The sequence below is a fragment of the Pituophis catenifer genome, unplaced genomic scaffold, assembly GCF_029215685.1.
Source record: "Pituophis catenifer annectens isolate HBS135680 unplaced genomic scaffold, rPitCat1.0.hap2 SCAF_1, whole genome shotgun sequence".
NCBI classification, from domain to species: domain Eukaryota; kingdom Metazoa; phylum Chordata; class Lepidosauria; order Squamata; family Colubridae; genus Pituophis; species Pituophis catenifer.
In genome coordinates, this window is record NW_027256881.1 from 197,235,629 (window position 1) to 197,258,230 (window position 22,602).

At 37.8% G+C, this 22,602-nt stretch overlaps 1 protein-coding gene across 5 annotated transcripts in view; it reads left to right on the forward strand.

Moving 5' to 3' along the window:
• Positions 1-22,602, forward strand: part of TLK1 (tousled like kinase 1) — a 91,713-nt gene that overhangs the window by 58,307 nt on the left and 10,804 nt on the right. For all 5 annotated transcript variants that reach the window (XM_070936624.1, XM_070936789.1, XM_070936868.1 and 2 more), the window contains 13 exons: positions 90-176; positions 1,843-1,932; positions 9,077-9,169; positions 9,525-9,635; positions 10,329-10,465; positions 10,929-11,117; positions 12,509-12,575; positions 16,446-16,543; positions 17,981-18,062; positions 18,824-18,915; positions 19,004-19,093; positions 19,238-19,407; positions 20,845-20,980. In XM_070936624.1, coding sequence (XP_070792725.1) covers positions 90-176; positions 1,843-1,932; positions 9,077-9,169; positions 9,525-9,635; positions 10,329-10,465; positions 10,929-11,117; positions 12,509-12,575; positions 16,446-16,543; positions 17,981-18,062; positions 18,824-18,915; positions 19,004-19,093; positions 19,238-19,407; positions 20,845-20,980 — 1,442 coding nt within the window. The remainder of the gene's footprint in view (positions 1-89; positions 177-1,842; positions 1,933-9,076; positions 9,170-9,524; positions 9,636-10,328; positions 10,466-10,928; positions 11,118-12,508; positions 12,576-16,445; positions 16,544-17,980; positions 18,063-18,823; positions 18,916-19,003; positions 19,094-19,237; positions 19,408-20,844; positions 20,981-22,602) is intronic.

The following is a 22,602-nucleotide window of genomic DNA, read 5'->3' on the forward strand; positions in this document are numbered from 1 at the left end:
TTAAATAGTGAATTATAATGGAGAAATAAGAGTTGATTGTTTGCCATTAATTGATGCTTAAGTAAATATGCATCTTTTTCCTCCCTTAGTATCAAGGTGGAAATGGGTCTAGTCCAGTAAGAGGAATGCCTCCTGCAATTCGTTCTCCTCAAAATTCACATTCCGCCCCTTCTTCTGTAAGTATAATCTACAGGCATCATTAATCAGCATGCAATATAGAATGTCTCATGCATCTTTGAAACTAGTATTACTGAGGCTGTTTTTATATTATGTTGTTTGAGCAAAATTGTTTATCCTATTGTTTTATGTCTTTAGTGACCAATTACTTGGCAATAAACCTGTAGAATTAATAGTATTAATTTTCTTTGTTTATGATGTCTGGTCTGTAGCAGGAGATACTTGTAAGTCGATACTTATAAGAAATGCCAAAAATCATATTATGAAGGGCCATTGCAAGGAAATATAAAGAAAGAAGTCTAAAAATAAACTAATATGCTAGATGTTGTTCCATAGCCTAAATAAATTTAAAGTCCTGAACGTTCAAATGTGGTCCATTGAGTCCTACTGCTACTTCACAGTGGCGTAATCTTGGAAGATGAAAGCATTTTTTTTATTGAGGAGTTTTGTGGTTGCTTTTGCTTCATCAACTGGGGGAAAACATTAATAAACTATTAAAAAATTAAAAAAAACCCTGAAAATTCAGGGAGAAAAGTTGCAATATCCAAGGGAGGTAAACAGTCTTTGCAATTATATGACTTATATATAAGGGAAAGTATTCATTTTTTTAAAAAAAAATAATAATTGTTGTTTCCAGTTTTACTTGGGGGAAAAAATTCACTGAAAAGAATCCCCATCCCATTTTTTTTCTTGTCCTGGTTATTTTATTCGGCACTGATAAAATATTTCCTCTTTCATTATTACCATAAAAGAAAACTATATTTTGCTATATATTTTACCAATTTCTTAGAGCACCATTAGCTTTCTTTCAGATTCATCCAGAAGTTGAAATCAGACAAGCTACTTTAATGAACAGCAGAGATTTTAAAACCATACAAATTGTTACCATCTATATCTATATCCATGGATAGTGCATCCTTCCTAGCCAACAATCTAGCAAAGTGACAAGCACTTGTTCTTGGGTGAATTCTCTGGATGTCCTTATCTGCCCCTTTGGTTGTGGTTACATAAAGCTTCAGACAGCTAAAAATAGACAAATCAACTTAGTTCATCAATAGCAATAATAATGTTTCCTGATTATTATGTGGTAAATGCCTTTCATCCCACATCCGTTTTAGTTTCTTGAAGTTGCTGCATTGCTTACTGAAACTTAACACAATTTCTTCTTGTTGTAATGGACAATAGTTGCTACTGGAAGAATTTGAAACGAGCAAATGCTCTCAGTGTTTTTTTCCATTGTGTTCCTTTATAGCAGGGGAAATGTAAGTCAACCAGCTATTGTACAAAGAACATAGTACCATGGGAATATCCATTGTCCAACAGTTTTTGGAACTTTCATGGCATGGTTACTGCATTTATATAGTGATCTGTAAAGTGTTTCTTTCTTCAGGAGTGATTATATTCAAGAAAAATCAAATAAATTTCTTGATCCTCTGTGGTGTTTCTAAGATGCTTTATTTTTATTGATTTAAAAAAACCCACTTTGCAATAATATATCATGGTTCTTGTGCATCATAGATACCTTTAGATTTAGAGAATGAAAAATAAAATTCTTGCCTGTTATATGATTGTCACCCATTGACCCATAGAAAACCCTAATGCAGATATTTATAAAGATTTCTTCCAGTGTTCTGATAATATGATAAATACTGTTTGTATATCTAGGTTCGGCAAAACAGCCCCTCTCCTACAGCATTGTCTTTTGGGGACCACCCTGTTACGCAACCCAAACAGTTATCGTTTAAAATCACTCAGGTGTGTATCTTGAATTCTCAGTATCTATTTAGTGCTAAGTAAATGAATGAATGAAGGCATTAATTAGTTTCATTAATCTTTTTCTCGCCATTTCTATCTCCATATTTCTGAAAGTGCCTTTGCAATGAATCTGTAGGTCTCCATAACAAAAGTGAACCACGTGGTGCAGTGAAATACTGGTGATGTCTAGAAAGAAAGCATTCTTAATGTCTGTGTGTTTTCAACCCTCTCCACTGTAATATCAAGTGTTCTGCTAGGAGATATTTATTTTAAAAATATTGAAAATATTTCAAAACATTTGCTTTGGGATTTAAGTTTCCACGACTCATAGTTAAATTGGAAACATCAGGTGATGAATGAAACGGAAGAAAGGGAGGAAAAAAATGCTGGTCATTACTATTAGGATTATCTATTCACAATAACAAAAACAAGGAACAAACTAATCAAAGATGAGTTAGAGCCACTGTTAAGGCTTACCTGGTGGTAAAGGTGGTGCAGTGTCAGAATTTCTCTGCTCTTATAGCATCCACAGATTGCTGCTCTGCAACCCTGTTTCAAGTGACACAAATGTTCTTGGGTAAAAAGGAGGACCTCTTACAAGGGATATCCCCAACATTTAACTGCGTGGAGGAACTTCCACAGTGTCTGTCAGATAAAGACACCTGGATTTGTTCCCAGTTGGATGCTGGCCTTATTACAGGTTCAAAGGTGGTTCTTGGGGTGGAATCTTGTCCAGTTATCTGGGAATGGTTTGAACCTGTTGGTCTTGAGGAAGTGGACAGGGTCCTCAGGACTGTGAGCTCAGCCACCTGCTCTTTAGATCTATATCCCTCCTGGCAAGTTACTACCTATTCGGTAGAACCGGGCCGAACCGGTTCTACCGAATAGGTAGTAACTTTAGGAACTAGTTCTCTGAACCGGTAGTAATGGCAGCCAGGCCACACCCCTGAACTGGTCCCCCAGTTGCTGCTCGCTTGCCCACCTGACACATCCGTTGGACAGTAAGCTGACCGGAGCAAAGAATCCTTTCAGCCGCCTGGCTGCAGGGCCCCGAAAAGTCCTTCAGCCGGTGAGAAGAAAGCTGCGCATACGCAAAGATGGCGGCAGCGACCGGAGGTCTTTCTGGCACTGTGCGCCAGTGGCTGGCTGGAAAAGAAGCCTCTCGGCTTCCAGCAGGTTCAGTTCCTTCACAGAGTCGCTTTTCTCTGCGCCCGAGAAAGATCAAAAGGCACGGAGGAGCCTTGAATGACAAAGTTGCCTAGACGAGGTAAAAGAAAACGAACCACTGAGGGAAGGAGCCCCCGAAGCTGCTGCCATTGCAGCCCCCCCCCCCAGCTTGGAGCTCCAAGCGGAAGACGTCCTCGACTGTTGTGAAGAAGCGGCAGCTCTGGGTGCGCCACGCCCGCTTCTTTCTCTTTGAGAGCTGCTTTGCAAAGCCGAGGGCGGAAGAGTTCGCTCAGGAGCGACGCCGGTGAGGCAGATGGCCGGGTCAGAGGGAGGCGTAGACCGAGCTCTCTGGGACGGGTAAAGAACTGTGGGGAGGCGAAGGAGAGCAGACTCAGCCCCCTGTGTGTTGCACCCCCTCCCAGTCTTCGCCCATGCCTCTGTGCCGCCAGCATCTCCCAAAGCCGCTGCTGTTGGAGTCGTGACAGGGATTGGAGCAGCCCAGTAGCAGCCATGAGCCGTGCTTTCCTCTAAGCGCTGTGGGCGGCAGAGGGAAACAGGTGCTTCTCTCTGCACAGAGCTTTTCGAATGAGACTTGGAGGAAAGCGCAGCTCATGGCTGCTAAATTTTACTGTGCTGCGCCAAACGCTTTCCCATAAAGAGCAACGAAGGAGAGAAATAACCGCTGACCTGGAGAACACGTGGACTGGAGCAGCTCTGTGTGCTCTCCAGTGGCTGTTTTTTCCCCTTCGCTAGGGCAGCACAGCGAAATGTAGCAGCCATGAACTGCGCCTCAAAGTCAAATCCGGAAAGATCTGGCTCGGGAGGAGTGCCTCCGTCCACCGGCCCAGGGCAGCGGGCTCAGGTGCAGCCCAGACAAGCCGAGGAACTGTGGGGAGCCTCTCGTGTGTTGCACCCCTCCCAGCCTTCGCCCGTGCCTCCGGGCCGCCAGCGTCTCCTGAAGCCGCTGCCGTTGGATCCGCAACAGGGACAGGGGCAGCCTGGTGAGCAGGGCGCCCAGAAATGGTGCAGCAGCGCGGGGCGAAGGCTGGGAGGGGGGTGCAACATGTGGGAAGCTCCCCGCAGTTCCTCGGCTCATTTGGGCTGCACCTGAGTGCGCTGCCCTGAGCCGGCGGAGTGGGTTGCTCCAGCTGCAACCATGGGGAAGGCCCATCAGAGGTGAGAAGGGGCACTTTTCAGCCTGGAAGAGCAATGGAGGGAAAACCGAGACGACCACTGCCACCCCACCGCATCCTGACCTGGATATGGGGCCGGAGTGTCCAAAAAAAAGTGTAAAAAAGTCGCAAAAATTTTAGCCACCTTTTCTGTGGGTGTGGCTTGGGGACGGTCATGTGACTGAGTGCGTGAGTGATGTCATGTTGGCCATGCCCAATCAGTCACGTCCCCCACCTAGCCATACCCACAGAACCGGTAGTAAAAATTTTTAGAACCCACCACTGCTCCTGGCTTGTTAAAACAGGCCGAGGGATGTTGTGTGAGTGGATTCTGGGAGTGATTATTTTTTTCTGTAAAGAAGGGGATTGTTACTTTACCTCTTCAAGAGTCCTTGGTTCACCCCCTCCTCTAGAGGCCATAGCTAGATCCCACTAGACGGTTTTGTCCAGTATCTCATCTCCCTTTTGAGGGGAAGTTGGTAGAGAAGATGGACCTTGGAGGAAACAGAGTATCTGAATCGTATCAGTCAGGATTCAGACCTGGGTATAGGATGAAAATGGCATTGGCCATGCTTTTGGATAACCTCTAGTATGTGGATAGTGTGTCCATCCTTACTCTATTTGACCTCTTGGCAGCTTTTGATGCCATCAATCATGATAATCCTGGGTCAGCTAATTGGGATTGAGCGGCATGGTGTCATGTTGACTCGTCTCCTTCCTTCAGAGTCTGAACAGCATATACAGCTCTGATTATAAGGCTGTTTCGTTTTTGATAAAGATTAGACATAAAACTATTATGTCAATGGACATTTTATCATGGGTTCTCTTCATTAGTACATCTGAATTTTTTTATCTCTGAAATTTCTGTTAAAGTTAAATTTTTGACTGGACCTTGAACTGACTTTTTTGTTGACACAAATAATTTATGGCACATTAACTTGCTTCTTGGTTGTTCGAATAACAAAAGCTGTTAAGATACATTTTGTTAAGGTAATGATGATTTAATAGCTGACCAGCTGCTGTAAGGCTGTAAACCAAGATGATGCAATGAGAATGAGTCAGCAAGGTTATCACTTTAAGAGGCTGTCCGTAGAGGAGTGGCCATTAGAGGGAGTCTTTCTCTCCTCATGTTCTATCTCCATTGTAGTTCTCCGTATGTGCTTCCTATTATAGTTGAAGATTGATTGCCTGCCTTTGCTTAGCATGTTTATGTATACTGTATATAACTTGTAGATAAACCACTGTTTGAAAAAACTGTATTTTGCTCCTGGGTTGTCTCAAAATAGCAGTCACACTGTGCACATTCTGACAGGTTATGGGCCCATTTCAGAGAGAGCGACTAGAAAGACCAGAGAGAAGAGAAACCCAGTGTGAGCTTGCACCAGAGCCAGAGGGGTTGTGCAACATGGTTTGATAATGGTTAGTGGCTAGTGAAAGAGAGCAGGCACATGGCCTCCCTTGGAGTAATGGGAGGAAGTTTCTTGGTGTCTCAGCTGAATGAGACAAACTACCTCTCCTGGAATGTGAAGATGGAGATGTACCTGTGGAGGGAGGAGTTGTGGACAATTGTTTCTAATCCACCAGCAGTCCTGGACGATAGGGACCAGAGAAGAAATAAAAAGGCACTAGCCAGCATAATTCTGGCTTTAAAGGACAATCAGCTGATACATTTAAGGGATCTCCAGTCTGCGAAAGAGTGTTTGGAGGCTTTGCGCACTGTGTATGTTAGAGAGACTGCGTGCAGTAAAGTGTGGCTGACAAAGAGCCTTGGTACTACAGTGGTTTAAAGCACCCTGTTATTAACACAGCTGCCTGCAATTTACTGCTGGTTCGAATCTCTCCAAGGCTCAAGGTTGACTCAGCCTTCCATCCTTTCTAAGGTAGGTTAAATGAGGACCCAGTTTGTGGGGGCAATAAGCTGACTTTGTATAAAATATACAAAAGTATGAAGGCTATTGCTGAGCACATTGTAAGCCGCCCTGAGTCTCCGGAGAAGGGCGGCATATAAATCAAATTAAAAAAAAAAAAAAAAGGACATTGTATAAAGCAGCTGTCACCAACCGGTGGTCCGTGGACTACTGGTGGTCCGCAAGAACATTTTGGTGGTTTGCAGAAAAATTATTTGCATTTTTTATATTGCACTAAATCAGGGACCCTCAAACGACAGCCCCTGGGCCGGATATGTGCAATGAATGTTTGTGTTGCTACAGAGAGTCTCCCCCTTCAGGGTCTTTTTGTGTGGGTCAAAGGGGGGCAGAAATTCCGACTTGGGGTCTGCTTCAGCCTCCTGGTGTGGGGCTTTGGGCGAAGACTGGAGGGAAGTGCCGCTGATGGCGAAGAGCCCGAGGACCTCGTTCTAGTGGGACTGCATCATGGCCTGGAACTGAGCCTCCAGGCGCCTGTTCCTGGCCTTGCACTCCCGCAGGTCTTCCCTCTGCTTGGAAAGCCTATGCTCGTTGTCCTCAGTGAGGTGCTTCTGCTGAACTTCCTCCTCGGTCAGATCCAGTTTAAGCTGAGCAGCTGTTTTGCCAACTCTTTCTCATGGTGGCTGCTTAGCTCCAACAACAGTTTCCTGTTGGGGCCCTAAGGAGCCCAGGCAGGGAGGCGAGGAGTGGCTGGGAGGGTAGGGGCGAGTAGAGTCTGGCAAGTTGCCCCTTGACATGAGTGACATTGAGTTGGCCACGCCCACCCAGTCATATGACCACCTAGCCACACCCACCCAGCCAGTCGTTAGGCAGATCATATTAGTGGTCCGTGGGATTTAAAATTATGAATTTAGTGGTCCCTGAGGTCCGAAAGGTTGGTGACCCCTGGTATAAAGCACAGTTGACGCTGGGGGAGAGCATGTCCACACATCTGCAGGATATGAGAAGGACATTCCTTGAGTTAGAGGACAGAGAGGAGAAACAGAGGAGCAGCAAGACAAGGGTGCAGGACTACTCAACAAATGAGGAGAGGTTCTCCAGCATCGTTTTCCCTGGCAGCAACAGTGTCTGAACACACTAGGAACACTTGGGTGTTGGACAGTGGGGCGAGTCAGCATATTGCTAATAATTCACAAAAGTTTTCTGTTTTGAAACCAGATATATGTTAGTCTGGCTAATGGTCAAAGAGCTGCTGTAAAAGGGGAAGGTAACGTGTATGTACCTGCATTAGATCATAATCTGTCAAGTGTATCTAGGTTAGACAGGCAGGGTTATGAAATACTGTTTGCAGGAGGGCAGTACTCCATCAGGAAAGGTGGAAGGATATGTGCATGAGAGTTTAAGAAGGATGACCTGTACGTTCTGGGAAGGCAAGAAAATAATTGTGCATGTGTACTTACGAAAGCTCCCACACATGACAGTTGCATACATCTGTTACATAGGAGATTGGGGCATGCAAGTTTTAATGTATTGAAAAGGATGCCAGACCTAGCTGAGGAGCTGAAGTTAAAGAAATGTAATGTATATTTGGATTGTACTATTTGTAAGGAGTCAAAGTTCAGGGTGTATCCTGTGAGTAAGAAAAACCCAAGACAAACAAACAGAGGTATACCTAGGAGACCTGAAGGGTATAATAAAGGTTTACTTCAGTGGTGGGTTGCCCCCGGTTCGCACCGGTTCTATAGAACCGGTAGTAAACCGGCGGGAGGCTCCGCTCACTGACCCCGACGTCATCAAAACGCTCCTGTGCATGCGCAGAAGAGCATACGCTGCGAACCGGTAGTAAAAGTAAGTAGAACCCACCCCTAGTTTACTTCCTGGGAGATTCAAAGCTGGTGGGGTTAGAGTAGGTGGTATTCATAATGAACCCCGTAAAAACCAAGAGATAGGATCTTGGCTAGTACCGAAGGAACAATGAGATAAATGGAGGAAGCCAAAGTTAAAGAGAATGACAGGCAGGCAGATAAACCAAAGTGAGGAAACTGAGCTAGTGAAAAAAGAAAGTAACGGTATCCAGCCAAGGGATGGTAAACAGGATGTAATGGAGATCAATGAGACAAAGTGTACAGAGTCAGTAGATAATGGAATTAAAAGTAGTTCCAGCAGCAGCAGTAGTAGTAATGGTACTAGTAGCGTTTGTAGCAATAAGAGTAGGAACCAAAGCTGGAGGCAAGGACATAATCCTGAATATGTTAAAGCACTCAGCTGTTCAACTTTAAATGGGTGGAGTGTTAAGGTAATGATGATTTAATAGCTGACCAGCTGCTGTAAGGCTGTAAACCAAGATGATGCAATGAGATGAGTCAGCAAGGTTATCACTTTAAGAGGCTGTCTATATAGGGGTGGCTATTAGAGGGCGTCTCTCTCTCTCCTCATGTTCTATCTCCATTGTTCTCCGTGTGTGCTTCCTGTTATAGTTGAAGATTGATTGCCTGCCTTTGCTTAGCACGTGTATGTATACTGTATATAACTTGTAGATAAACCACTGTTTGAAAAAACTCTGTACTGTATTTTGCTCCTGGGTTGTCTCAAAATAGCAGTCACACTGTGCACACTCTGACACATTTGCACTAATAGGGTGTGGGGAGACAGATTGCCCTTTCTTTTCCTTGTGTTTGGAAGGTTTTTGGCTTTTTGTTGTAAATTTTAGAGGCTTGAGTTTTTAATACATAGGGATAATCTAAGCATCAGTCAGTGCTCTCTGAATAAAACCACAGAAATTTATATAGTGCTAATTTTTTTCTCTGGCTTCCTAAGGTAAATTGTTGTTTTGTTTGGGTGAAAGATATCAATAATTACTTAGAAAAGTCTGTTGTGATATGCATTTGCTTGGTTTTTACATTCTCTCTTCTTCCCCCCCCCCCATTTTTTTTTATACAGACTGATCTCACAATGTTGAAATTAACTGCACTTGAAAGTAATAAAAATCAAGACTTGGAAAAAAAAGAAGGTCGTATAGATGATTTGCTCAGGGTAAATTTATTTTATTAAATAAAATAAGTTTAATAGAAATAAGTTTAATAGAAATATTGGATTACCTGTGCTAAAGTAATGGAGTAGGAGAAACTATATGCTGTTTTAAAATGGTAACTTATATAGTTGTATTTGACTCAAAATACAAAAACAAAATGGCATAAAATTTGCTTATCTTGTTCTAAATATAATGTCCTCCCACATTTCCATATGCTTAAAATGAATTCTTTAGCCTCACTTCTGCTGCAAATTATTTTGTAAATAAATGCCAAGGTTTTCAAGACAAGATACAACTGTACTTTTATTTATATGTAATTTATAATCAGTATTCATAATATGTATATTTAATTCTTAGGCTAATTGTGATCTACGACGGCAAATAGATGAACAACAAAAGTTACTTGAAAAATATAAAGAAAGATTAAATAAATGCATTTCAATGAGCAAGAAACTTTTAATTGAAAAAGTAAGTTGGATTGTATTTTATCTGTGTTTAGAATGTTATGGAAAGGAAACATTGCTTTGACCTTGTAAATAGAGGATGGGACCAGAAGTAGTTCAACCAAAACTGAGTTAGTAAGAAAATCCTTAGATCAAAATACTGACAGAATTGTTGTTATTGACACCTTATGAGAGCTCTCCACTTTCCTGTCATAGTCAGTCAGATGCTCTAATATTAGGGCAGCTGATAGGTGGAATAGTTTCCAATCATTGAATAAAACAGTTTGTGGCTACCTTGACTGAATAAACGGGTATCCTGTGACAGCCATATTGTGGTGAAGTCCATAATTATTTTTTAACAATTCAGATTTTGAAGTTTTTCAGTCTTAAAAACATTTGTAACTCTGTAGTATGGCACTTGTGATACTAAAACAGGATATTCTGTTTAGCTTTGATGATTTCAGCTAATATACTAAGTGATAGAAGCAAACTGTTGTTTCTAATCTAAGAAAATCTTAAATAATGCTTGAATAAAGATTACTGAGTCCTATACAGTAAATAAAAACATTAACGTTAATATTTTAGGAAAAAATAATAATTGTATAAAATTACAAAATACTTTAAAAATGCCACAGATCTAGATCATTTTTTATTAGTAGAAGAAATTGCCTTTTCAGAAACAGTTAAGTCACACCTCTTGAATTTTTTGGTTTTTTAGAGCACGCAAGAAAAGCTGGCAAGCAGAGAAAAAAGTATGCAAGATAGATTACGCCTTGGGCATTTTACAACTGTTCGACATGGTGCTTCGTTTACTGAACAGTGGACAGATGGTTTTGCATTTCAGAATCTTGTAAAGTTAGTCAATGTTTTGTTTTTAAATTGCTAGTAATCATCAGTTCCCCCGGAGTGGTTGATTTATATTAGTTCAAACAGCTAGTGCTGTGACTGGTTTTGTACACAGTGTTATTATTCTGTTTTGAAAATCAAAGAAACAGAGCACTTAACTGCCCCTCCTTCCTTCCTTCTCTCCTTCTCTCACCTACCTACCTTCCTACCATTAATTGAGTCAAAATCAAAAGGAGAGTATTGACCACTTTCCATAAAGATTATTATAAGTATAGATCACAGATTTCAGATTGGCCATTGTCTATAAACACTTGCTGGTCTTTTGTTAAAGATCTCAAATCCACAATATAGCAGATCTATTAGTCTGCCTGGTCACAATAAACCAAAAGCAACAAGTAAGCCAGAAGTTAATAAAACATGTAACTTGTTCTTAAGAAGTTCTGCAGTTTAAAGGCAATATTTTGATTTGCAGGCAACAGGAGTGGGTAAACCAACAAAGAGAAGATATTGAAAGACAAAGAAAACTTCTGGCAAAACGGAAACCTCCAGCTACAAATAATTCTCAAGCACCTTCTGCCAATTCAGAGCCTAAACAGAGGAAAAACAAAGCCGTCAATGGAGCAGAAAATGATCCATTTGTTAGGCCCAATTTGCCACAACTGTAAGCTCAGAACATTTACTTAAAGACAAATGGATGTATACAGGGGCATCTGTGACAGGGTCAGCAATGCCAAATGGCAGGCATGAGCAAGAGATCAAAGTGACCCCTCCCTCCTTTAACAAGCTCTGGAAAAGGAAAGGTGTTTCATCACCTGGACATGCCCAGAATTTTGATACTGTTGACACACATAACAACCCACATGTGCATGTGTCAATACATACAGTATAACTAGATAAAGCAGGAGTCAGTCTTCTCTGTGGGAATTCATTATTATTAATGTGAATGGGGCCATACTAGAGAGTGGAATTATATTTTCTCCCAATTTTCAGTGTGTACTGAACAGTTAGGTTATTTTTAAGGTTATTTTTGTGTGCGAACAGCATTTTTGTTCCTTGCTTGCTCTCCCCCATAAAATTCAAAAGAGACAAGGAACTAATTCTTTTGATCATGCTAATTATAGCTTCTCCCACCCCTCTGAAAAAGAACTTGTTTCTTATATAATCATTTTGGTGGCAGACTTGTAATAAAATTGGTTTTCTATAAATACCCATATTTATGGAAATGTATAACTTAGACTAGATTTTAATTAAACACAACGTCTGAATATACTCTTTAAAACAAATTCATAGAAGGATTTTATTCTGGACGAGTCTTAAAATCTTGTTCCTGATCTGTAAAGTTTAATCTCTTTGAAACTACTATTTTTAGGGTAATCAGTGGTTTAGCGTTCAAACAAAGCATAGTTCTTAATGGGTAATCCCACATTATTAGATCTTCAGTATTATTGGATTTCCAGGATCACTTCTAGATTAGATTAAAATTCTAGTGTCACCATTATTAGAACTCCAGTACCACTTCTCTTTTTTCTAATATATGAAGCTCTTTAGACCAGAAATACTAAAGAAAGTCAGTATTTGGTTCTCCTGGAGACAGACAGACAGAGAGAGAGAAGGGAATTAATTTGGATTCTGAAATACTTGAATTCTGCATTCAACTCTTGCTTATTCAGGACACAGTTGTTTCTGCAAAGTCTGCAAAATAGGGCTGGGTACACTTCAATATTGATTGAGGCGGGGAAGCATAGCTGTCTCAGGTTGGTTAAAAGAGACTGTTTTTTTCAGTGTTCTAGGTGAACCTAAAAAAAGTTATGGCTGCTTTATAAGTTGCCTGAACTTCAGTAAGTAGATTTCCTAAAACAATTGCAGGACCAAATGTCAAACTATTTTAGTGAATAGCATGGAGGTGCTTCATTTGTGTCACATCAAAGCACAAGCTTTTATCATTTTCAAGTCATGTACAGGTTTCTTCGTATTTAGAATAGCAATTGTTTTTATATGCAATTATCTTCCATTTGATTTTTAAAATGTTATTACTTGTATTTACCCTTGTAGGCTAACCCTAGCAGAATATCATGAACAAGAAGAAATTTTCAAGCTTAGATTGGGACATCTCAAAAAGGTATGTAATGTAATCAATTTTTCCTAATCCACTCTTAGTTTTGATTAGTTTGAAGTGCTATAATCACACAAGAAACAACCCTATTAAATTTCATCTCCCGTATCTTTGTTCCTTTCTAGAAAAACAGTTGTTCCCTTAATTCCATATTGTGCATGTAATAGTTATTTAATTTTAAATGCTTGTAAAAATGCCATTATTATGTATCAACAAAACACAATTATCATAGGGCTGTGTACAGTGAACATACACAAATAAAAATAAATGTCATCAAACCAACCTGCAGTGTTTGATAGATACTTGATTTCAACAAATAATTAAAAAAGCTACATTTTCCTGAAAATATGTGTTCCACAATTCAAAGAAGAGATTTGGTTTTGAAATCCATGTTAGATTACACTTCCCTTTTTTTGAATTTATACTAATTCACATTTTTTCCAAAATTCATTTAATAAGTCTTTTATTAGTCATAATCTGTCTGAATTAACAAACAAACAAACAAAAACTAGGAATATGCACAAATCAAACCAAAATGAACATGGCCTAATTTTGGATTCGTGTTCATTTTCTGCACTCTCTCTGCGTGTTTTATATCACTACGCATAGATAAGTATGGTTAAAGTACCTTCAATATTAAAATAAATTATGTACAATTTTGCAGAATTTAATCCAATCATGCTGGGTTCCTTTGATATTTTTTGTACCATTTATATGATGATGATTGTACACCTGTGTCCATAATCCCTGATACACAACTACAATAGTGGCCAAAATTGTGAAACCTTTTGGGAAAAGTGTATTTTTGAGGTTTGATGGCTAATAATACCACTTTTTTTGTAGTAGTACCATAAAATTCTGCGCAGACTGCAGGAATTTGGCCTAAAATCTAGAATTCCACAAAAAAAGCTATTTTTATCTCTCAAAGATTGAAAAGCATTACATTCTTGATTAAATTATCTCTCCATTGATATATAATTTTATGGTACTACTCAAAAAGTGGTGTTATTAGTCATCAAACCTCAAAAATACACTTTTTTCAAAAGGTTTCCACAATTTTGGCCACTACTGTATATACATGTTGTTTGAATGTGCTTCAATTTGCATTTTTCTTTTGATTTCCTGTCCTCCAACTTGAATGTATATCCCAATTGTGCTATTGATGATATTCTAGGCCTTCAAAGCATATTTGAAATTTTGGATACACTGAATCTTCAACTCTCAAACAAGCAATTACCAATTACTCCATTATTCCTAGGATATGCCAAAATTACCCTTGGAGATAATTTTCCCCCTAAACCACTGATCTTTAATGTTAGAATAACTTTTTTGGAATATTCAGAACTAAGAATGCTAAATAACATAAATCATCCTTAATATGAATATTTTCAAATAGAAGACTTGGTACCCGAATACATGAAATTAGATAAATAAAGGATGGATATTAACATAGTACATCAACAGTTTGTCGTAGGGGTTTACTGTAGTTTTTCAAGACTTTATACAAAGACTCAGAAAAGCAAGGATTTCTTTAGCATTCATTTGTATTTTCTTTTCAATTCCCAGTCACATTTCTTAGCAGAACTGGCATGATTATTTACAGTTGGAGATAGCAGGCTTGGGTTCATCCCTCTTCTTCTTCTCATTCCTAGATAAGGCACAGCTGCTTAAGATTCTAAATTGCAGAGTAACTGAAACTCTTTTCTCTCTACTTAATATAATGGAGCATAAATGTTTTCTGTCTAAATAGGAATGTAGTCTATATTAATACATTAGATATGTGCATTGCTCTACAGATAGTCAGTTAGCAACCACTTGTTCAGCAACTGTTCAAAGTTACAATGGTGCTGAATGAGTGGTACTTATAACCTGTCCTCAAAGTTGTGGCCATCACAGTACCTTGCTTGTGGAAAGAATAAAAGGTTGCCCACTAATATTATATTTTTATATCATCTGAGCTTTTTAAGATCAGCAACATCCAAAGAAAATGTAGAACAAAATAGTTAAAAGAGATCTATTACTTTTTTCATTGTTTAAAAGTGGTTAATTTTTAGTTTCTCGAAAAAATCTTGATTGATTTTAAGCAATGAGTGGTACTGTATATCTCCAGTATTATCTGGATTGATGTCCAAAGTAGATATTGATTATCTATTGTGTCATACCAAGATTGTAAATGAGAAACATGCTGGGGAAATTGACACCTATAGCAATGTATATATTTCCTTGTCATGCCCAATGAGTAGGACTAATTTTGATTGGTCAGTCAAGGAAACTTTTCACTTTACTTAGGTTTGAAACTAGCTGAAATTCAGTTTAATTTATATTCTTGTACTATGAAAAAAGCCACAAAGAATAATTTAAGCTATTCAATACAACTTCTTGTTCAATGCAGCTATCTAAATTAAAATATTCCTGACAGATGCTGTCTGACATCTGCTTGAACACACCCAGTGAACAAGAGCCTGCTCTTTCTCTGTAATTCGTTCAAAAGTAAAACTGTTTTTATTATTAGAAAATGTTTTCTAACAATCTGTTGCAATTTAGCTTTCTCTAGATAAATCCATTACTTCATGTACTCCAAAAATCTTGGGCTTCTTTTATGCAATATCCTATCAGTTATTTTAAAAGTGCTATCGTATTCCCTCTCATTCTTTCCTTATCAAGATTCTCAGTTTCTTCACTTTATTATCAAGTAGTTTAGCTTCTAGATCTGTTTGTCTGAATCCTTTTGCAAGTTTCATCCTGAGAACTGAATAGAATATTCAAAGCTCCTAGGCAGGGAAGGAGTGATCAAGACAGAATAAAGTAGAACAGGGGTCCCCAACTACCGGACCGTGGCCTATTTGGAATTGGGCCATGCAAGCACAAGGGCCGCATGCGCACCAGCCTGCCACTCACGCGACCCAGTACCCGTCTCCCTCCCCACACAGCCGGGCCAGCAAACCGCAAAGATTGGGGACCACTGAAGTAGAATGCTTATTTCACTTCCCAGAAATCAGAAACTACAGTTTGCTTCTCTTGATACAACTAAAACTGGTTTTGCCTTTTTTTATAGTCATATTTTTCATTATTCATATTTTTTGTAATTTACTATTTGGCATCCCCTATTCTGTGCCCATGCATTTGATTTTTGTTTCCTAAATGAATTTTGCATTAGTTGCCATTTACATTTATTTTATTTATAACTCCTCTCTTTAATATATTTTTTTACTGATACTACAATTTTGAATTTTATTTCTGTCTTTTAATAAATTAGCTATTCCACAAAAAATTATGCCATCTGTAAATCAGACTGGAAGTGTTTATATTAATAAAAATATTAAAGGGTGTTGGACCTAGGATAGAAACTAGTGACACTTCATTCCATTTTTGTTCCAGTTTAATATAAATATATGACACATGATTATATGTGTGTGTGTTTATGTCAAATATAAATATATTTTTCTAAAACGTCTATATCCATTTTATGTCAACCATCTTCATTAGTTTGCTAATCAGTATGTCATATGCATTTGGCAGATATTTAGCAATCAATGAAGGAATTTACTTGATCAAAAACAAGATAAAACAAGGTTTTGTTCCTGACAGAACCATTTTAGTATTATCTACTTTAGAATCTTCCTCAATCTCAATGCAGATGTGTCTATTGTTCCTTTGTCCTACTTTCTCTCACCTTTTTTTTGAAGAACAACATCTCTCCTCTAGTGCATATTTGTCCTCAAAATTGGTTGAAAGTTGTTAATTGGGATGAATAAAAAAATGGGTCCAACAAATGAAAGTAGTAGTTTGTTGCTTTATTTTATCACCACTGCAGTTGAGATGTGGGTAAAATATTGTTGTTTTTTTCCTTGTTCATTTTTGTAACATATTTTGCAGGAAGAAGCTGAAATACAAGCAGAACTTGAACGTTTGGAAAGAGTTAGAAATCTTCATATACGAGAACTCAAAAGAATAAACAATGAAGATAATTCTCAGTAAGGTTCTAGATTTTAATGTTCCATATTCATTTTCTCAATGTTTACTGGCTCTGGAAAAATGTGACAGAAAAATAAGCAAAAGATACTGTTACCCTACTTAGCCAGTTTTGGCTTCCTTTTTCATTCTTGTTTTTCTTGAAATAAACATAAAATAACACAATATATATATATATTAACTTCCTTAGGTAATTCTGATAATTTTTTTCTTAAAAAGGCAGAATACACTTATTAATGATGATTTTAAAAAGTGGAAAATGTGCTCTTGTTCATTTGCATTCTTACCATCTTAAAATATCTCTAAATAATGCAGGGAGCAGACTTTTCTTACCTCGCAATCCTCCCTCCTTCAAGATACTTGAAAATTCGCTATTAGGAGATTTAACAAGCCACTTCATTCCTTTTCCCTTTCTAATATCCCTACCCCATTAAATTCTTTATATCCTGAAAGTTTGTGTGGTAGTTCATAGCAATTAAAAAAAAGCTCCGAATTTCTTTTTATGCATCTCAAGAGTCCTCTGAAGTAGTAGAAAATAGTATCTTATTTTCAGATAGTCCTCCTTTGCTGCCAAACTGATTTGGCATTTGACCATCTGTGTTTGATTTTGGTGGGAATGGCTCCTCCTTTCATATAAGGACTGGATTAAGTTCCTCCAATTTCATGTAGAGCACTCCCAAATGTCATCAGGTATTAGAGGTTGCAAAGGAGACTGTGGAGAAACTATATTCTACAGATACGCATCCTGTTCTTTTTGTAGAAAGGATGACCCATAGCAATGATTATCTGAGGTTTTTTTTTTAAGAATAAAGAGTCAAACCTTCAAACAGAAGCTGGATGGTTATTTGTCAAGATCCTTCTTAGCTGAAGATAGTACTCTTTCGTCCCACTGCATTTGCTGGGTGGGAGGAAGGGGGTGCCTTTTATTGTCTCCTCAATTCCCATTGATTCCCACAATAGTAGTAATATAAGTGTAGGAGCAGATTAACTCTCTCCCATGAAAATTGTGTGTGCTTGAGGGAACGGGCACAATGTGGACATGCATCTTACCCATGGTCCTTTACTAGCAGGAATTGAAATAGTTCAAGGAAAAGAGGAATTTAGAGATGCCAGTCTTCTGGTTGAGCTCACAGCATAATGGCTCTGATACCCATCTGCCTCTGTAGTAGCCAGATGTAGTGACTCCTGCCAGATGCCATCTTTGATTAACTTATGATTCCTTCTTATTTTTAAACAGAGGGGCACAGGCAGGTGCATATTAATGTGATCCATCTTAGACTCCCTGCATTATACAGAGATGAAAATAAGTGCTTACATCTGCAAGTAGCTTTCTTCAACTTTTTCTTTCCTTCCCCCTTGCTTGTTTAAACACTGTAGATAGCGCTAACTTTAAAGCCCTGTCTTGTTTATAAACCACTTTTGTGCTTAATTTTTTTAAGGTTCAAAGACCATCCAACATTAAATGAGAGATATTTGTTACTTCATTTACTTGGTCGAGGTGGATTTAGTGAAGTATATAAGGTAATATCTTCCTTTTTGTGTTATAAGTATACATTGATTGCCAACACACTTCTAAAGAAATCCTCCTAAGGCATTGTTAATATGTTTAAAGCAATATATTTCTTCTAGCACTATTGTGAGAAGCTTAGAAACTTTTTACTTTTATTTGTATTAACAACAGCATGATGTTTCGGCTACTCTTATCAATGGTATAGAGCTGTGGTTTGTTAAGTTTTGGACCATAGGTTATGAAATTACCTTGTCTCAGTAAATTATAGTTAAGATTGTGTATGATCTTGGATGAAACATTCAATTGATGGTAATTAAAACTTATTTTTAATCATATAGTTGTAAAGTCACCTCTGCTCCACCCCGATGCAAGGTATTACAGGGTCATTAAAAGGGGGAAAAAACCATAGTTGCAAAGCAGTTTACAAAACTGGGTCTATAATTTTAAAAAATCAGATTGTAAACATGATCAATTTTCCTTTAGAAAAATAGGTGTTTTATGATTAATCATCATAGCACACACAAAAAAAGGGCAAATTGTCAACCTCTTCCCTATTGGAATTACCGAAAGAAAATTATCTCCAGAATCTCTTTCAACATTCCAAATTCAACTTTTTATCACATAATGCTGACTTTTCAAGTTTTACTTATCTCCATTTTAGATGTTTCAATTAATAAAATCTAGAGACTCACATGGGAGAGGGAAGTGTTAGGAGTTGTTTACTTGAAACAGTATTTTTCTGTTTACTAATGTCATCTAATGGGTTTTGCAGGCATTTGATCTTTATGAGCAAAGATATGCTGCTGTGAAGATACATCAACTTAACAAAAGCTGGAGAGATGAGAAAAAGGAAAACTACCACAAGTAAGCATTTTTAAAAACCTTTCTTCTGGTGGCAAGTTAAAATGACGCTCTAGTATCCATGATTAATGATTCCCTTTTTTTTCGAAAGGCATGCCTGCAGAGAGTACAGAATACACAAAGAGTTGGATCATCCACGGATAGTAAAACTTTATGATTACTTCTCCTTGGATACAGATACGTAAGTATATAAAATAATACCTTTTTGATTAAGAGCAATTTGAATTATATTAATATTTTTAATATCCAGTTAATTTCATATTTTTATTTTATGCTTAAATCAATAGGTTTTTATTATCTGGACTATCTTTGTTTACTCTTGTAGGTTTTGTACAGTGTTAGAATATTGTGAAGGCAATGATTTGGATTTCTATCTCAAACAACATAAACTAATGACAGAGAAGGAAGCTAGGTCCATTGTAATGCAGATTGTAAATGCACTGCGATATCTCAATGAAATTAAACCACCCATTATACATTATGATCTTAAACCAGGTAAGTCAGAAACATTAATACAACTTCCTTTTTATATAGCATTTTTATAAAATATATCATTCACTTCATGCTTATTAACAAGGGAGTTTTCTATTTTTGTCCTTAAAATGAGATAGCATAGGGTGTTAGACTAGGACAAGAAGAGGCAGATTGAGTCTCACTTGGTCCTCTCATTCTCTCAACCCAACTTACCACGCAGAAAAATTGGAAGAGGCTGCTAAGTATAACATATTGCTGAAATTATGACCTAATTTGAATTACTTAATGTATATATAGAGTTAATATATTGCTTATTTTATTGTGTAATACACTCAACATTAGAGTTTTTATTCTGGAATATAAAATAACAATAGCCTAATTTGCTTCCACTGCGTAGAAATATTATTTTCTGTCTGTTTTTGAATAGGCAGGAAATAATTTTATTTTGTTGCTTTCTTTTTGGACTGCTTCTCAGTGGATACTCAATATAATGTACAAATAGAAATAACAAAATACAGTAGCTACAGAGCTTAGTCAATCAAAAAAACCTGAAATACAACAAAATTATAATGCAAATATAATTGCAAGCATTGTTTTCCAGTTTTTGAAGCTTTTGTTTTTCTATGAAATGCTTAATACACGAAAACTATAAAATTTAGTACAAATAGCATGAAATTGTTACAATACCCAAAAGTGCATTATCTATTTAAAAATCCATAATTTGGATTTGAATTTATGAAATGTATACCAATCCTTATATAAAGTTTTTGTAGGCTTAATTGTAAACAACAAAGTTTGCATGCATTCTGTGGCTTGAAATATAGGAACTTAAGATGTTTGAGATATGGGAACTTTAACTTTTTCCCAACTGCCAGCCATCCAGTGGTTGTCTGACTGGTGAGATGGGCAGCACATAAATTTAATAAATAAATAAAGTAATTAAATTGCCTTTCAAAGGTTTCAAGTGCTACATGGGATAGTTCTATGAATAGTTTATTTGTGATTTATAACATGCCTGTTAGATATTTCAGTTCTGTAAAATTTTTAGGGCTGTGCAATGCAATTGAAAGCGGAGTATCTCAGAATAAGAGATTCACTGAAGCTGTAAAGCTCGTTGGTTGCTTTGAAAGCTGCGTTCTGTTAACTCTGTGGGTCTGTGTAAGCATAGACAATACTTTTCCAGGGTCCACCAATGAAGCAAAGTAGCTAAGCAAATGTGGATATGCATTGAGAATTGGAACAACTTTTGAAGCAGCCACATGAACTCTAAAAGATGTGGGTATTTGAATGATTCAAAGAGAGGTGCTTTGTTCATACTTCTGCAAATCATGAAACACATCTTTAGTCCTTTGTTCAACCCTAAAAACGATTACATTCTCATCATCTGAATGAAATGTTGTTAAGCCATTATAATGGGCTAGACTTGCTTTTTATAATGAGATTTTCTTCTTTTGATAGGAAACATCCTTTTGGTTGATGGAACAGCATGTGGAGAAATAAAAATCACAGATTTTGGCCTGTCTAAAATAATGGATGATGATAGCTATGGTGTTGATGGAATGGACCTGACTTCACAAGGAGCTGGGACTTACTGGTATATTATTTTCTATTTCACAAACTTTTTTTCTTTTATTAAACAAAAAAAAATGAAATAATTTTTTTTAAATGACATTTTAGTTATTCTCATGAATAACAAAGTTTATGTACATCTGCCCTACAAATATAGTAAAAAGACTGGTATCGTGCCTAATTCAGTTCATACCTTAATGGAACAGAATTTATATTTTATCATGCTGAGCTTAATAAAAACCTAATATGCAAATACAAACTGGAAATATTCACTGAAGATATTCTAATATTGAACACATTCATATACACATTCAGGCTAAGAAACAGCCACCTTCTTTTTATATAGCGCCGTAGTAGTGCAGTGATTAGAATGCAGTATTGCAGGCTAATTCTGCTGACTGTCAGTAGTTCAGTCTTGACTGGCTCAAGGTTGACTCAGCCTTCCATCCTTCTGAGGTGGGTAAAATGAGGACCCAGATTGTTGGGGGCAATATGCTGAGTGTGTAAACTGCTTAGAGAGGGCTGTAAAAGGACTATGAAGCGGTATATAAGTCTAAGTGCTATTGCTGTATATTTCTTAAACGTAAAACATTGGTTCTATTGAAAAAGGGAGACAAACATACATTTGATTTCTGAATTGTGATGTTGAAATTATCAAAGTTTCACCAGTATTAGTACCCTGCAGATACTTTGAGAAAAAAGCTTTGCAACAAACGAGAGCATATGAAGGACAGGTCCCCCCCCCCCCCGAACCTTAAAGCAGCATTGTATTGTGGCTATAGAACTTTGTAAGCTGTACATAAATGACATAAATGACATGTGCAGGCAAAGCCATTTTCCATCATAGGAAAAAAAAAAAGCATCGTGATTGCAAATGCATGAAGATGTGGCCGTGTGTTGAATGTACTTGATCTATAAAGTTGTACTGTACTTTTCGGAGTATAAAACACACTTTTTCCCCCTCTAAAAGAGGGTGGAAATGTTGGTGCACCTTATACACCGAATGCAGCCATTTTTGGCCCCCCGAAACCCCGCCCTGCACGTCCCATTTTTGCAAAAAACGGGCCTGTTTTTCGCAAAAATAAGGACGTTTTTGCCCTCCCCAGCCCCCAGGACCACTCTGCAGGCCTCCCAAACCCTTTGCACATCCTGTTTGCGCAGAGGGTTTGGAAGGCCTGCAGAGTGCTCCTGGGGCCCAGGGAGGGCAAAAACTTTTTTTTTTCTTGTTTACCTCTTCGAAATCTTGGTGCATCTTATACTCCGGTGCATCTTATAGTTCGAAAAATACGGTAATTTGTGAGCATTCAGAATGGCTTGTATTCATCTCAGTTGTGTATCTTACCAACTTCCAACCTGGGTTTTGAATTTATCAATTCAATTTCTAGTTCGGTCTACCATGATTTGGTACAATTCAGTAAATTTACTCTCTGAGTAAATTGAGCTTGCGTGCTAGAACTAGAAACCAATGCTTGTAATAAGTTATTATGATATATCCTTACTTGTTCTCCCTACACTGAGAAAGTAAAACATGCGTTTTGGCTTTGTACTCTAGAAAGATTAAAAGGACGGGATTTTCGTTTGCTAAAATAGCTATTGCTGTAATCATATTTCTTATTGATGATATCATTTGTTATCGAGCAGAAATTA